General features: G+C 33.4%; 3 protein-coding genes across 5 annotated transcripts; all 3 read right to left on the reverse strand.

Annotated features, from left to right (window-relative positions):
• Positions 1 to 5,770: 5,770 nt before the first annotated feature.
• LOC108455109 (putative RING-H2 finger protein ATL21A) lies at positions 5,771 to 8,863 on the reverse strand. Its single transcript, XM_017753718.2, has 2 exons — positions 8,111 to 8,863; positions 5,771 to 6,326 (listed from the first exon to the last, which is right to left on the reverse strand). The coding sequence occupies exons 1-2, from the start codon at positions 8,799 to 8,801 to the stop codon at positions 5,899 to 5,901; spliced, it is 1,119 nt and encodes a 372-aa protein (XP_017609207.2). The 5' UTR covers positions 8,802 to 8,863; the 3' UTR covers positions 5,771 to 5,898.
• A 717-nt stretch (positions 8,864 to 9,580) lies between these two features.
• On the reverse strand, positions 9,581 to 10,442 carry LOC108454628 (uncharacterized). The gene has a single exon (XM_053021982.1). The coding sequence runs from the start codon at positions 10,039 to 10,041 to the stop codon at positions 9,691 to 9,693; it is 351 nt and encodes a 116-aa protein (XP_052877942.1). The 5' UTR covers positions 10,042 to 10,442; the 3' UTR covers positions 9,581 to 9,690.
• A 1,066-nt stretch (positions 10,443 to 11,508) lies between these two features.
• Positions 11,509 to 14,735, reverse strand: LOC108454648 (uncharacterized). 3 transcript variants are annotated; one of them, XM_053021980.1, is made up of 6 exons: positions 14,429 to 14,734; positions 14,270 to 14,323; positions 12,932 to 13,005; positions 12,429 to 12,546; positions 12,131 to 12,189; positions 11,509 to 11,714 (listed from the first exon to the last, which is right to left on the reverse strand). In XM_053021980.1, the coding sequence occupies exons 1-6, from the start codon at positions 14,516 to 14,518 to the stop codon at positions 11,684 to 11,686; spliced, it is 426 nt and encodes a 141-aa protein (XP_052877940.1). In that variant the 5' UTR covers positions 14,519 to 14,734; the 3' UTR covers positions 11,509 to 11,683. The 3 variants fall into 3 exon arrangements, with proteins under 3 accessions (XP_052877940.1, XP_052877941.1, XP_017608667.1); XM_053021981.1 differs by lacking the exon at positions 11,509 to 11,714 and adding an exon at positions 11,779 to 12,015 and having other exon boundaries at positions 12,429 to 12,541; positions 14,429 to 14,735; XM_017753178.2 differs by lacking the exon at positions 11,509 to 11,714 and adding an exon at positions 11,779 to 12,015 and having other exon boundaries at positions 14,429 to 14,733.
• Between the last annotated feature and the right edge of the window lie 220 nt (positions 14,736 to 14,955).

Genomic DNA, 14,955 nt, shown 5'->3' on the forward strand with positions numbered 1-14,955 from the left:
TTGAAACCGGCTAACCATACAAATAGAACTTCCCGTAATATATGTGTGTAATATATTTTCCTTTCTGCTATTCTGGTCTTATTTTAATTATACTCTTTTATAGAAGTCAATAATATCCATATCCATCTCCATATGTCGCTCCCTTGCCCTCTCCTCTTAGCAATCTCCTTATTTAGGTGTTAGAATTTGGATCCTTGAGTCTTTCTCTAATAGGTACAAAAACAAAATTTTTGTTTTCCCTTTGATGTAGTCCAGAGTATCCCTTCCGAACAAATGCATTAGAGAAATGACAAGGTACTGAAATACTTGGAACTGAAACAGCTGTTAGCACTCGTAGTTTTCTAAATGTTTTCGAATTGTATGCTACATGTCTCATCTAGTCATGTCATAAATGCATTTTAATTTTATATATAAACAAAAAAAGCAACATTTAAAGTGATGATGATTCTGAGAAAGTAACATTTTTTATATAATTCTCACCGGTAATAAAAGAAGCAATTCAATCAATATGACATTTATGTTCTCCACATAGACATACGATAGTTCAACTTCAATTACAAAAAGGCAAAGATGTGACATCCGATCCCATTCTATCCTAGCAATACTAGCACTAAGCAAATCCCCAAACCAAATTCTCCATCCATATATGCACTCATAAAAGAATCTTACATATATATATATATATATATATATATATATACACGCATCTTAAGCCATTTTTAAAACAAAGTTTATGAGCACATTATCTGTTCTTAATCATTGAATTATGTTTGTGTTTTTTGACTACTAGGGCAGATCTTAATTTCAACTCAACAAATAAAAATGTTGGACACGAGTTTCTTCCAAAATAGGAAAAAAAAATTTAATATAAATAATTTTTGTAAATTACCATGTAACTAACATTTCACACCAAAAAGTTGCAGATATAAAATAATGATAGGCAGCAGAATACAAGTAATAACAATATAGTCGTAACAAGATTAGTTTTGGCGCACCAAAATGGGTCCCTAGAGAAGAACATGTACCCTCGACATAGTTTGTTCACCCGCAGCATCCAAAATGGGAAAATTTTTGTTTTCCCTTTGATGTAGTCCAGAGTATCCCTTCCGAACAAATGCATTACAGAAATGACAAGGTAATGAAATACTTGGAACTGAAAGAGCTATTAGCACTCGTAGTTTTCTCTGCTTATTTAGTTTATTCTATTAGGTGGTAGTTTAGGCCATATACTAGCCACTTTTCTAGTGTCCAAAAGTTCAATTTTCATTTAATTCTATAGTTTTTTCAAACTGCCCCATCCGTCAATATCTATCTTCTGCCATCTGCAGAGAAAAATTGGAAACTACCTGATTCTTGTTTCTTGTTTTAGTATCTTTTATTACACTTCCTTTGATCTTTGAATCTGTCTATGTTCATTCCTATTTTGTGCTACAATAGAGTTCTAGATTTCTCCCATCTTTGAGTAGAATTTTTCTCTTTCAAATGAAAGCTAAATTATTCATGGTTATCATTACATCTTAAATATTTTTATGGGCTGCTTACTTCTCTTTTTTAGGGGCTTACAATCATTGCATTCAATGATAGACATCTGAATGCCAAGACTTTACGGGAAGTTCTTAGTCTTGGTCCAACTTTTGTAGTGATGAAGTTTACGGAAAGTACGTATTTTATATATATAATTTTTAGTACAAGCAAGCTAGAAAGTTATGCTGCTCCCGGAAAAGTTCAGTTGAAGTTACCAATACCTATATGAGAAGTTAATCAACAGTGTTTAATGGCTCATGTATCCTATGTAAAGACTAAAGTAATTGTGCACAACCAATTAAATGATTCTCCTCAAGACTAATATAGCAGCTTCTAATGGCTATAAAATGTAATGCCAGTCAGTTAACCAAGGCATGTCCTATAAGTCTTGAGTGCACATTCAGGGTGTAGGAAGACTTCTGGAAGTTGAATTTTCACCATTTTATCTCTTTTCCCCCCCGAGCATCAGTTATTAATCATTACAAAGGAGCATGTTAACAGAGCAAAATATCCTAAAAAAAACAACTCAGTAAAAGTTTGAACGAGCAAAAGAACGAATCCTCATTTCTATCTTTGTCCTTCCAAATCTAATAACATATAAAAGAATCATTCTTCTAGAAAACAATGGACACAAATAAAATAAACACCAAACGTTTACTTTAAGAAGTGTATATAGATTACCTTTCTACCTTCACTCAGTTTCTGCCTAACTATTTGCCCCAATGTTGGCTGAAAAAAGGAAAGAGAGATGTAATTTACAAACAAACTAGATAATAGAGAATATCTTGATTAAGCAAAGTGTATTCTTGGGGATCTGGGATAGTTAAAGAAAAGGGGGTCTTAATTAAGACAAAGCAAGATTACCTTGTCAGCGAACTTCTTCACTCGATTCAGCACCGATTTAACATCTGGGTGTTTGATCGTTAGCCCTTTCCTCTCACACCGAAGTCGGAATTTCAAGTTGCGTTTTTGTTGAGAGGAAATTGAAATCGTTGACCTTGATTTCAATCGGAGCTTGAGGATACTGAGAATCGATGGAATCACGTGAAAAAGAGGGAGAAGGATGAAACGAAATGGGAATAAGACTGAAAAGAGGGAGAAGGGTGGAGGAGAAGGGTGGAACGAAATAGGAACCAGACTGAAAAGAGGGAGAAGGGTGGAACGAAAGAAGGAGAACAGATGTGAGAAGGGTAAACTTGAACAATTTTCACGCTGAATAGGTATTCCCTTGGGGGAGTGCTGAATTCTAAACGGTGATTTAGCCTTGAATAAGGCTGTAATGAATATGGATGTAATAGCCTATTCAGCCAACCAAACAATGAAATAAGGTTGGGCCACTGAATAAGGCTGTAATGGTTTTATATTACAGCCAACCAAACACGCTGTAAAGCTAGAGGAAATGAAGCAAAAAAATCAGTGAAAGAATAGCTCCCCATTGTGGAAGGCCTTATCAAAATTATTCTACAAGTTTATCAATCTCAATAGATCTATGGAAATTTACTGAAGTGGAGCTTGTAGATAATGTTGACTTGGCCAATATGATAGAACTTTATTGCTCTAATGAGAACGTCAACACCCTATCAATTCAGTTGTTCGCTGAGTTAGATGATGTACAGTCTGTTGAATATGTAACTCCAATAAGTCAACATCGCGAGGTTGATTTTGATTTGAATGTCAGGTGGGAAGATCAATCGGACAGTAGGGGGACATCGCAAATGGCCGAAAATCAAACTATAGTAGGAGTTCGTATTACGACCCTGTCTTGGGTCACCGCCTACAGATACATTCGAAGGTGATCTGAACCGATTTAGATGGTGGGGAAAGATCCGATAATGATCATGATCCTTCCTTGAAATTGTATTTTTTATCAAATCACCCCAAAATGGATGGAAAATTTAACGTTTGTTAACTTAATTTGTTGCCAAGGCATACACGTGGATTGTCAAGTAGATAACATTTAAGCATTTCATTAATTTTTTAATATTTAAAAAAATTAAAAATATTTTTATAATTTTATACTATTTTTAATTATTTTAATTACTAAAATATTTTTCTAAATTTTAAAATTTAAAAATGAATTAAATGTTTTAGGTCATCAAAGTTAAAAAGATTAAATTTTCCATCCATTTTAGTTGATTTGACAAAAAATTTTAGGGCTAAAAAAGATGAAAAATTAAATGGAGAACTAAAAAATATTTTTTTTGAAAAGTTATAGAGCCAAATAAATCATTATGACTTTTTGTTTTAAATATGTTCTAAAGTCATATTCGAATTGACATCTATTGGGAATCAACCCGGTTAAGCAACAAACAAGTAAAATTAGTAAAAGAAATTGAGAAATTGAACATACAAATTTAACGTGGAAAAACCCCTCCAAAGAGGATAAAAAATCACGGGTAAAGATAATTTTACTATAATGGCAAAAGAACGAAGAGTAAAAAAGATGGAGATAAAAACTAAACCCCGAAAACAAAGAACCCTCAAAACATAAATACAAAATTCTCTAAATTTGTTATGAGTTCTAATCTCTAATGGGTGTATTTTCTAAGGTTGCAAATGAGCCTATTTATAGGCTAAATTCATAGGTCAAATAATAATAAAATAATTTAGACTAATCAGAGTTTGATTGAAACAAATAAACAGAGTTTAACTAGAAGATTATTTCTTAAATTTGACTAAAATAGGAGTCATACTTAACAAATCTCCACCTTGACTCATATTTCCACAATGCCATCTTTGCCAAAGCTCGCCACAAGCCTATCTTGAACTATGCAGGGAATTAATTGAGTCGAATCTGTGCTTAGAAATTGGAAGACTTCTAGCCTTTGACTTGTCCACTGTTAAATCAAAATTAACCCAAATCTGATTTTCACAAACACAGTACCCTAATTTTTCAAAGCCTGTATCCAAAAGAGAACCTCTATTCAACGAAATGATCATACATTTTTCCCTCATGTGACCAAGTTGGCTCTGCTCCAAACGAGTTGACTTTGATTCCATAACGGATGAGGGATGTCCAATTTCACCAGTCACTGTAGAACCTTGCATAATATAAAGACTACCGGTCATTTTACTTTTTAACAAAACGAGAGCTCCACGAGATACCTTAATGCCGCTTGACTCGATGTTGATTCTGCATCCTTTCAAGTATAAAATACTTAAGGAGATGAGATTCTTTCATAAATCAAGTACATACTTGACATCTGAAAGTGTCCTAATCGTCCCATTGTGCATCCTAATTTTAACAGTACCAATACTAATTACCTTACTGGATGAATCGTTTCCCATGTGCACAACTCCACCTTCAACCGAACTATATGTTGAGAACCATTCTCTATTGGGACACATGTGGAAAGAACATCTCGAATCTAGGATTCACTTGGACGTAAGCTTGGAGTTATTGTTCATTGACACTAATAAGAAATCATCACCGCTTTCATCGGGCAAATTAGCACCAGCTATATCTTCCTCGTTACTCTTAGCAGCTCTTTTATTTCGCAGTTTATAACAATCTGCTTTTATGTGACCTAACTTTTTACAATAGCGACACATTTTGTCTCGCTTATTTGATGCTACCAAAAAGGAAGCTTGCCTATTTGCCTTGTTATCCAAACCAAACTCATTGTCGAGTTTGTCTCTACTCAACAAATGACCCTTTACATCTTCAAACGAGTGTCTCCGTCATAAATCAGGGTCTCCCTGAAAGACTTGTATGAAGAAGGTAAAGAGTACAATAATAGCATAGCCTGATCTTCATCGTCAATCTGAACCTCAACGTTCTTTAAATCATTTAAAAGAGCAATGAATTGACCGATGTGATATCTAAGAAGCTCACATTCGTTCATGCGAAACGTAAATAGGCGTTATTTCAACACTAAAGAATTAACCCGGTTAAGCAACGAATAAGTAAAATTAGCGAAAGAATTTGAAAATTTGGACACACAAATTTAACGTGGAAAAACCCTTTCAAAAAGGATAAAAAACCATGGGCAAAGATAATTTTACTATGATGACAAAAGAGCGAAGAGTACAAAAGATGCACATAAAAACTAAACCTCAAAAACCCAAAAATAAAGAACCCTCAAAACGTAAACACAAGATTCTCTAAATGTGTTATGAGTTCTAATCTCTAATAGGTATATTTTCTAAGGTTGTAAAAGAGTCTATTTATAGGCTAAATTCATAGGTAAAATAATAATAAAACAATCTAGACTAATCAGAGTTTGATTGAAATAAATAAATAGAGTTTAACTAGAAGATTATTTCTTAAATTTGACTGAAATAGGAGTTATACTCAACAACATCTAACACGTAAACTAATAATTAAGGAATCATATATTATACAAAGGTTTTAAGAAATAACAAATAGAAACATCATGAATCTTGTGTTGGTGGATATGACCTTTCTGGAGAATTCCTACAAATGGGGCAAGTAGCATTCAATCGGAGCCATTCGTCGATGCAATCAGCATGGAAACAATGTTGGCAATGGGGTATACTTTTGAGAGTTTCATTAGGCCTATATTCAGACAAGCATATTGGGCAAGTGTTATCATCAGGTTTCGGAAGGCGTCGACTCTCGCCCAACACTATTCTCGGATATGATTCTATAGTTGATCCATCAAGGCCAACTACAAGCATGGGTTGCGGTGTGATCGTCGGATTAAACTCCGCTATAGGACGGTGTGGTGCAACATATGACTTGACCTTACTACAAATGTAACATATTAGACATGAGATACTTAAGAGGGTTGGAATAGTAGCACCCACTGTGATTGCATATTGGGCACTCCTTGGAATACCTGATAATGGAGTTTTGACTAGTGAGGTTTAAGGGTATACAACATAATTATAACATCAAATGAATATGATATATATATATATATATATATATATATATATATATATATAGAACTAATATGAATTATAATATAATTAGGATGGCTAAAGTAATACAAGGATTGTATCAAATTAATCAATTTATTATTAAATGGATCAATTTAGTTCCTATATTATTAAAAAGAATCACATAAATACAAATTATAACAGACTTAACATTTGATGTAAAAAAATCTCGATTTTTTTCAAGTGCGATTCAATTCGAACAAAATATTTCATTTACAAAACCATAAAATTGTAACAATATTAACTCCATTAAATAGTAAATGATATATTTTTAAACAATAAATCTTGACTTTATTTCAAATTGGCATTATTAGATTTTTTTAATAATATAGGGACTAAATTAATCTATTTAATAATATAAGGACTAATTTGATACAATCTCTATAATATAAGGTCTCCTATGTACTTTCAGATGATTAGAGTGTAAACAAACTCTAGAAAAAACAATCCTAGAAATGAAAATGAGGCTGGCAATGACATTGAACAAGGGCAAAAAAAGGGGGCAAACAGTGGCCTTGACCGAAATGAAAAATTGTTTACATATCCCTTTAATTAATATAATAATAAAATTTATTATTTTTAACCCTAAAACAATTTTCTAAAAAATAATAATATTGTGTTATTATTTTCATTTATGTAATTGCTATGAATGTCAAACCTGATTAAAAATGTACAAGTGTCTAGAAATTGATCAAATCAAGTCTTAGGCCATTTGGTAGGTCAACGACATTTTATTATTTTCTAATTTGTCAACGCCTATCTGTCAGGCTTTGCTCTAAATCGCATTGGGGCACTTCACTAAATTTAATTCTTATTAACTCCACTTAATTATAAAATTTAAATTTTGAATATAAATTATTAAGTATAATAGTAAAACATATTTTTTTATAAAAAATTATGAATGACCACAAATTTTAAATATAAATTAAAATAATTATTCAAGGTGGTGGGAGGGGAGGTCGGCCAATAGACTTGGGAAACTCAACCTTTGGCCCTTTGTTTTGAAGTATTTTAAGGTATAATATATGATAAAATTATATTTTAATCTCTCTAAAATAATATTTTTTTATTTAATTATTTAAAATATTATAAAAATATAAATTATTAAAATAATAAAATTATATTTTAACTATCATAAAATTATATAATTTAATTTCACCCGTTAAAAAATTCTAACTTCAATACTTTTAGATTTAAAATTCTACCGCATGTGAATATTATCTAAAAACATTTTGATCCATGTTATGTCTTATTTATGATTTGTAATGATGAATTTTATTTTGGGTAAAAGTATCACTGATACCTTTATAGGAGCCAGATTACATTTTAATTTTTTATTAAAATGGTCAAATTAATCCTTATACGTTAGATCAAAGAATAAATTAATTATTTTATTAAAAATTCTATCAATTTCTACTGTTAAACATTAACTAAACATTTACATGTGAAATGCTAGTGCATACTTTATTTTGATATACAAGGAGCAGTTTTAAAGATAGAATTTGATGAAAATTTTAATATGATGATCAATTTACTGTTTAATGTGATGTATAAGAATTAAATTATTATTTTTTAATAAAAGAGAAAAAATACAAATTGAGTGAATGCAAGTACCTCCATGGTTTTATAATAATTCGAATGCAATGGATATAATGGTAGTTAGAATACAAAGAATGTTTACCTCGTCCTCGAGCACTGGAACAACTAATTTCATTAGTTGAATTGGGTTTCAGCCCACACTTGGCGCCCCTCGATTCACACTTACGGCAATTGGGATTACTCCACATTAGCCATAGATCATCGGTGAGGTCCGACGACGATACCCCTCCATAAAAAGGCCACCCAACAGGTACCGAAACGGTGGCAACTCGTCGGCACGTCGACAATGACAAAGAATCAACCACCTCATTCGACGAAGTAGCAAAAACCGTGTAATTATCACCACTAAGGCAACCAATCGGGTTCAACCCATACCTTGAATAATCCAACGTACAATTGAAAAACGTATAATCTTGATCATAAACAGCCGTAAATGGTGACCCAGAAAAGTTAAGCGAAAGGATTCTTTGGGGAAGACAATTGTTAGGATCGTTGACCCATATTTGTTGTGCGCCATAATCAATCGCTTCGATGGTGAAATTTCCAGAATATGGTAGCTGAAGTAACGTTTGGGTTGAGTTATAATTACAAGATAGATCGAAACCTGGAAAGCCACATGACTTGGGTTGGCGGCCGATGAGACGAAAAGGGAATCGAATCAACGGTGACGATTTGGTGCTTTGGCAGACGGATTCGGCGCATGGATCCATGGTGCTGGTTGCAGAGTGTAAGGAGAAGTAAACGATGATGAAGAAGAGTTTGAGAATGTCCATGTTTAATTTGTTTGAAAGCTTTGAAAGTTGAAATTTATATGGTCTTCAAAGCTTTTGCTAATGGCGGTAAATGGAATGAGTGTAAACTAATTATAAGATTATTAAATTAGACTATTCAATTTTAAAAAATTATAAAATAAATATTAAATAATTTAAAAAAATTATTTAAATTATTAGATTATTAAATTTTTATTTTAAAATTCCATCAAAAAATCTTAAGTGGTAATTTGATAAACGATATATATTTTAGATCTAAATTGATATAACAATTACTATTAAATATCAAAAAATTATTTAAATTAAATTATTTAAATTTTAATTCGTAAATTTATAATATTTATAAAAAAAAACTTTCCAAACAGAAAAAATCATACGATTTTAACATCCCAAAAGCCATTGGAATTACAAGACCCCCACTTGATGTCATTTGAAAAAGATATTAGCCAAATAGGCATTTCATCGAATATTTTATGGGCAATAGTCAACCGACCCAAGTGGGCGCTCGGTTGAATTGAAGTAGCTGCCATTGTTACAAAGAATTTTTAAAATTAAAATAAATCTAAAAATTTCACTTAACAAGCATGAGAAATGGAAATGAATATTCTTCGTTAGCAATGCGTGCATGCTTATTAAAGCATGAAAAATGATGTAAGACATCTGAAATTTGACTAAAATAAATAACAATCTAACATTTTCGCATCAAATTTGAGAAATTACACAATCGTTCGATTAAAAGTATCAAATTGAACTCTCATAAAAAACAGGGACTAATAGCGAAATTTTAACAAAAAAATTATTTATCATTACTCCAACAATTTTTTTTATTCTCCGGGAAATTAAAAATCGCTGATTCAATTCAGTTTTACATTCATAATAATTAAAAAAAAATTCAAAAGTCGGAGCAGCGACCATTCCGTTCCCAATCACCGTAGCGAGTGGGTTCCGGGCCTTTAGGCCCGCCCACTTCCCCCGTCTCTTTATTCACGTGATCACCATCTTCACCTTCATCTTCTTCTTTATTCACAGATTCGAGATTCTCTTTCGCAGCTTCTCGATCTCCCTCGTTGGATCTTTCTTCACGGATCAAGTGAGTTTCCTGAGCAGAGGAACATACGAAGCGAGTCACGGAGTTGTAAGCTGAACGAGTCACCGACTCTGATCTCGAACCAGTGAAAGACGGTTTGGCTATGGAGTGCTCCGAGAGTGACGCGAATAGGCGGCTAAGGCTGGTTTTCGCCATTGTTGCTCTGTTTCTTTGGTAACTTCAAGCAGAGAGGAAAGTGTGGGACAAAAGAAAAACCTAACCTTTGGTTCCTTTGAAGGGATTAAAAAGAGGAGTGAATTGGAAAGATGAACACGACGTCGTGTTGGAACATGATGCTGCCGCCACGTTTTGATGCTAAATAAATGCAACGTGTAAAACTATAAAACCCGGGTTTAGGCCCAAAAGTTAAACTTACAAGATCGAGCGGTTTTGAGAGAAAAGCTTAGTAGGATGGAGGGGAGAATGGTTGAAATGCAATTCAGTGGATGGCATGGAGCCCTGAACCATAATCAGGCCTTATTCAAGCTTTACTCAAAATCGAGGGGTTAAACAGCATATCCCGTAATTGGTGATTGTTGCCAACTAAACGCATCTTTGTTGTGCGCCCATTGAATAGGGCCTGAATTTGATTTAAACTAAACTTGATGATGAACCGAATCATAATCCAGATTTGTCTAACCCAACGCGAATTTATTCCCTTGTAATCTATTTCTGGTAAGTGCAAATATTTTTTTAGTTCCTTACTCATCTGGACTTACTTCGAGGTTTTTGTTTAGGATATGAAATTTAGATGGATTGACCGCAAAATTTCTTCCTCTCATTATTGCAGCTGGTCTAACCATTGGTTGGAGTTCACCGGCTGGTTTGTCTAATAATGCCACTATACCAGAGGCACGATTTTCTGGAATACTCTTAGGAAGTCTATCAACTTTAGATTCAATTTCTAAGAGACAAATGCTGGGATCATAGTTTGACTCGTGTTATTTATTTCTCCTCTTATGTCCCTAAATTCATCACCCACATTATTTACGTGTTTAGCAGTCGCTTCACAGTGATAGTCGACTTTTTCTCAATTAATTGGATTTTATTGTCCAATTCACCGAGTTTTGCAAGAATAAACCCAAAGCCTGACATAACTTCTCGACTTCTGGTGTTAGAATTTTCTTAACATCATCAACTATGGCTGCTAGTCTAGACGTGATCATGTCTTCAGCAGTTCTAAGATTCAGAACCATCTGCTCCACTTGCAAATTCTTCTGTTGCCAGTTTAGCTAAGTAATTTAGCTGGGCAATAGTTATTCTTTCTCCATGTAAGCTGCTAACCGCTGGGAAAGCAAATACAGGGGCGTTATGTGGATCCTGAGTTAGCTGCTGCAACTCATTAACCATGCTTGTGTACAGTGTCAGAGTATCGGGGCTATGCCACTGGATTTGAGGTAGACCTTGCTCTTGGAGCGTCTAACATGGTTCCTAGTGGTCATCAAGGTTTAGATCTGCCACAGAGTCTAAAGTGGGGCAGCTACGGTTTCATAGTTGTCAAACCTTAAGTAAGTTTTTCCTTCTCTAGTGGTATAGAATTCAGCAGTTGTTGGGTTTTCTTCAGTTTTACTAGAGGTTTCTACCCTTGTTTTATCGCATGGTAGGCCTTGTCACATCATCAGATTTTAATTCAAGGAACAAATTGAAAAAAAAGTTATCAGACTAATATGGACCAATAAAGAAAAATCAACAACCGGTTGTTTTTCTCAATTTCTGTTTTTTGTCGGTTCTGAGCAGTTCACTCAAAGACCAATTTTGGACCGATAAGCAAGTCGACTTTCAATCCGACCGATTTGGTCTACCAGACCAATCCGGTTCTCCGGTAGTACCTAAAAAGTCAAGATGAGTGAAATCAACAGAAATCAACTCGAAATCTATCACAAAAATAGAAAATAAAAAATAAAAATCTGAGATATAAACAATGTTCGATTGCCAAAGCAACCTGAAAAACAATATTTTGTGGCAACTAAGACCAGTACACACTTGAGCAAAGCAAAAAAATTAATGCACTCCAAAGAACTTAGATGAATGGTGTTTTTCCTTTACATAATCTAAAGCTCAGTGTCACAAAATCGGACCATTAGGTCGGAAACAATTCTCCTAGCAAATGGAATATAGCTCAGACAGTACCTGAAAATGCTCAAAGTACACTGATATAAGCAGCAGCCAAGAAAAGTTTGTCTGGGATCTTACTGTAAGAATAGAGCCTTGAACTTTAAATGATAAATGTCAAAGGCCAACTTACCAAATAAGGGCACAAATCTCACATATGATTGCAAGTAATGTCAAAATCTTGCTTTGAATCTGCCAGATGACAAGTTTAAGAAAATGGAATGTGAGTCCATATAGTTCCGATACTGTAAAAAACTTGAAAGTAACACAGAAACTTGAACGAATAGCAATGATGTATGTGCAAACTTAGTAAATGAGGTTTAAACTCAGGATTTGATATAATCGGACTATGGAGTTTTCAGAGATTCAAACTTACTTCGATTACTAAAGGTTGCCAGAATTTATCTACCCTATCATAGATTCAAACTTACCCAAAGAGCACAAATGAGAGCAAGAATGACAAATCCAATGTAAATCACTGTTGCATAAACACGAACGGAATCAAACATCATTCGTAACTGTTGCTCAGGTCCCATGAGGAATGCTGTGCTGCCAAAGGGTGCCACAAAGTTCAAATATAAGAAAAGTTGAGAAGCAAACAATTTAGTAGAAGTTGAACTGTACTAACAGGAACTCATTGAGACCTTTTCATTGACTGAACATTACTGAAGCTGCAATGGATAGGTTAAAAGTTCCGGAATTGAACAGACATTAAACTACTAGATTGCCTGGATTGGTAAAACTGGTTTCAAAAGCATAATATATGAAAGTCAAGACACAGTTATGCCAATTATGCGACACTCAAGGAGAAGGATCACTAATGGTTGAAAGACTATTCCTTAGTTACAATGTCCACAAGCACCTTTTATGACTCAAGTAAACCAAATCATGTGTTGAGAGCATAATGTGGAGATGAAGGCACCATTGGACCTACCTTCCGACTGCCAAGACATTGCCAAAGGTGAACAATAATGCGAATTTGATTGGTATGGCAAACACAATAAGTGACTGCAAAAGGAAACAAAAAAGTTGCTAGATGATGTCATACATATATCAAATACGGAACTTGCTTTACAATTGCTACCGCACTATATCGTTCCCCAAGATGAACCAACAAAACATGTGTAAGAGACAACTTGATACAGCTTGCTCTTTTTTGTGGAAGTGAGGAGGAAACTAGAGATCATATGTTTTTTTCCCTTGTGCTTTTAGCTAATAAGTACAAGACTAAGTTCTAAAAGCATGCGGTGTTCCTCAACCATTCTTGTGAATTCGTTTGGGCTTAAAGAATCTGTTATAGTGCCTGTATCTACATGATCTGGGTAGAGATAAATGGTAGAATGTATAAGAAGGAACAAAAAACCTGTGGATGAGCTTGTAAATTGCATTGGAGAGAATGTCATTATGATTTCTTCAAGTGACTCAATCAATAAGGATATTTGCTCTAAATGGGGAAACAAGTGAAAAAGACTTATTCAAAACATACTATTTTCATCTTTAACTTTCCTCTTTTGCTGCTATATGCAGCTATTGAACTTGAAATCATAATAGGGCTTCTCTGTTCTTTCTTTGGGTAATAAAGGATTGGATAAATTACACTCAATGCCACTAAACTATTAGTAAGTTTACGTTTTGGTCAAACTTCAAAAAATTACAAAATGATTATTGAACTATTCGAAAGTTTTCATTTAAGTCATTGAATTATTTGAAAGTTTTTCTTTAAGCAATTGGGCTGTTAAGTTTTTCTTTTAAGTCCGATTAACAAACTCCAAGCTACAATTCGAAGATAAGTACAATAAATCAGCATCCATTGACAAGTAAAAGAATATATTTTAGATCCAAGACAATATGACAGTTAGTGTCGGAGGTTGGGGAAAAAGGCTATTTGGATTTTTGGCTATTCATTAAAAAAAAGTTGAAATGTAGAAGAGAAGGGAAAGGAGAGCTTTGGTGCGAACAGAAAATGCTATAGAACAGTGATTTTAATCGTCTAATAACTTAAACATAAACTTTCAAATAGTTCAATGACCATTGTGTAACTTTTTTAAGTTGAGTGACTAAATGTAAACTTACTACTAATTTAATGACCTTAGGTGTAGTTTACCCATTTTATTTCAATCGATGAACTGTAAGTATCACCAATCAAAAATGCTAATATACATCGAACCCTAGAATCTAAACGTGTTGGATCCCCAAATAGTGATTTTTTATTATACATCCAAATTTCAAATGAAAGAAAAGAAAAAATGCTTAAAGAATTGAATGATCATACCAGAAACATAAGAACAAGACCCGAAAGTAAACAAGCGGCGGATGCGTATATTCTCTGCATCAAACAAGAAATACCCAAAATTTGAATTTACTGAAAAGAAACATAGAAAGTGAAAATTCCAAGTGTTCGTAAAAAAAAAATGAATGAATGAATTATTACCTGCGTAGTAGAGAGTGAGCATATGCCTTCAGAATTTTCATCTAGGAAGCTTTCAGCTCTGTCTTCTTCATCATTCCCCATTTTCCACATTTTTTAACTTCAGACTCTTTGACTGTTCTTCAGATTCTTTTTCCCTATCTTTTTGCCGTTTATTTTCTGTTTTATTGTAATTAAATTAACTGATCATCACAAGACAGGGATGGCTAGAACGACGACGGTTTATTCTAGAACGAAAAGAGAAAACAATTTACCCAGGTTTTTAAAACTGGAGCGATAATGGAATCGATTTCGTTTATCGATTTAATTAAATAAATAAATAATTTTTATAAAAATAAAATATTAAAACCGATTAATCGGTTTAAAACTTTTTCCAGATTAGTATCTTAAATGATTCTCAACCTAATTAATTTGGTCTGATTCAAATAATTATAACTGTAACTATATATAAATTTGTTATCAAATTCAATTCAAAACTCATGCTTCGATATTTGAAAGTCGAGATACATTCAACACTATAGTTTGAAGAA

The sequence above is a fragment of the Gossypium arboreum genome, chromosome 11, assembly GCF_025698485.1.
Source record: "Gossypium arboreum isolate Shixiya-1 chromosome 11, ASM2569848v2, whole genome shotgun sequence".
Taxonomy (NCBI): Eukaryota; Viridiplantae; Streptophyta; class Magnoliopsida; order Malvales; family Malvaceae; genus Gossypium; species Gossypium arboreum.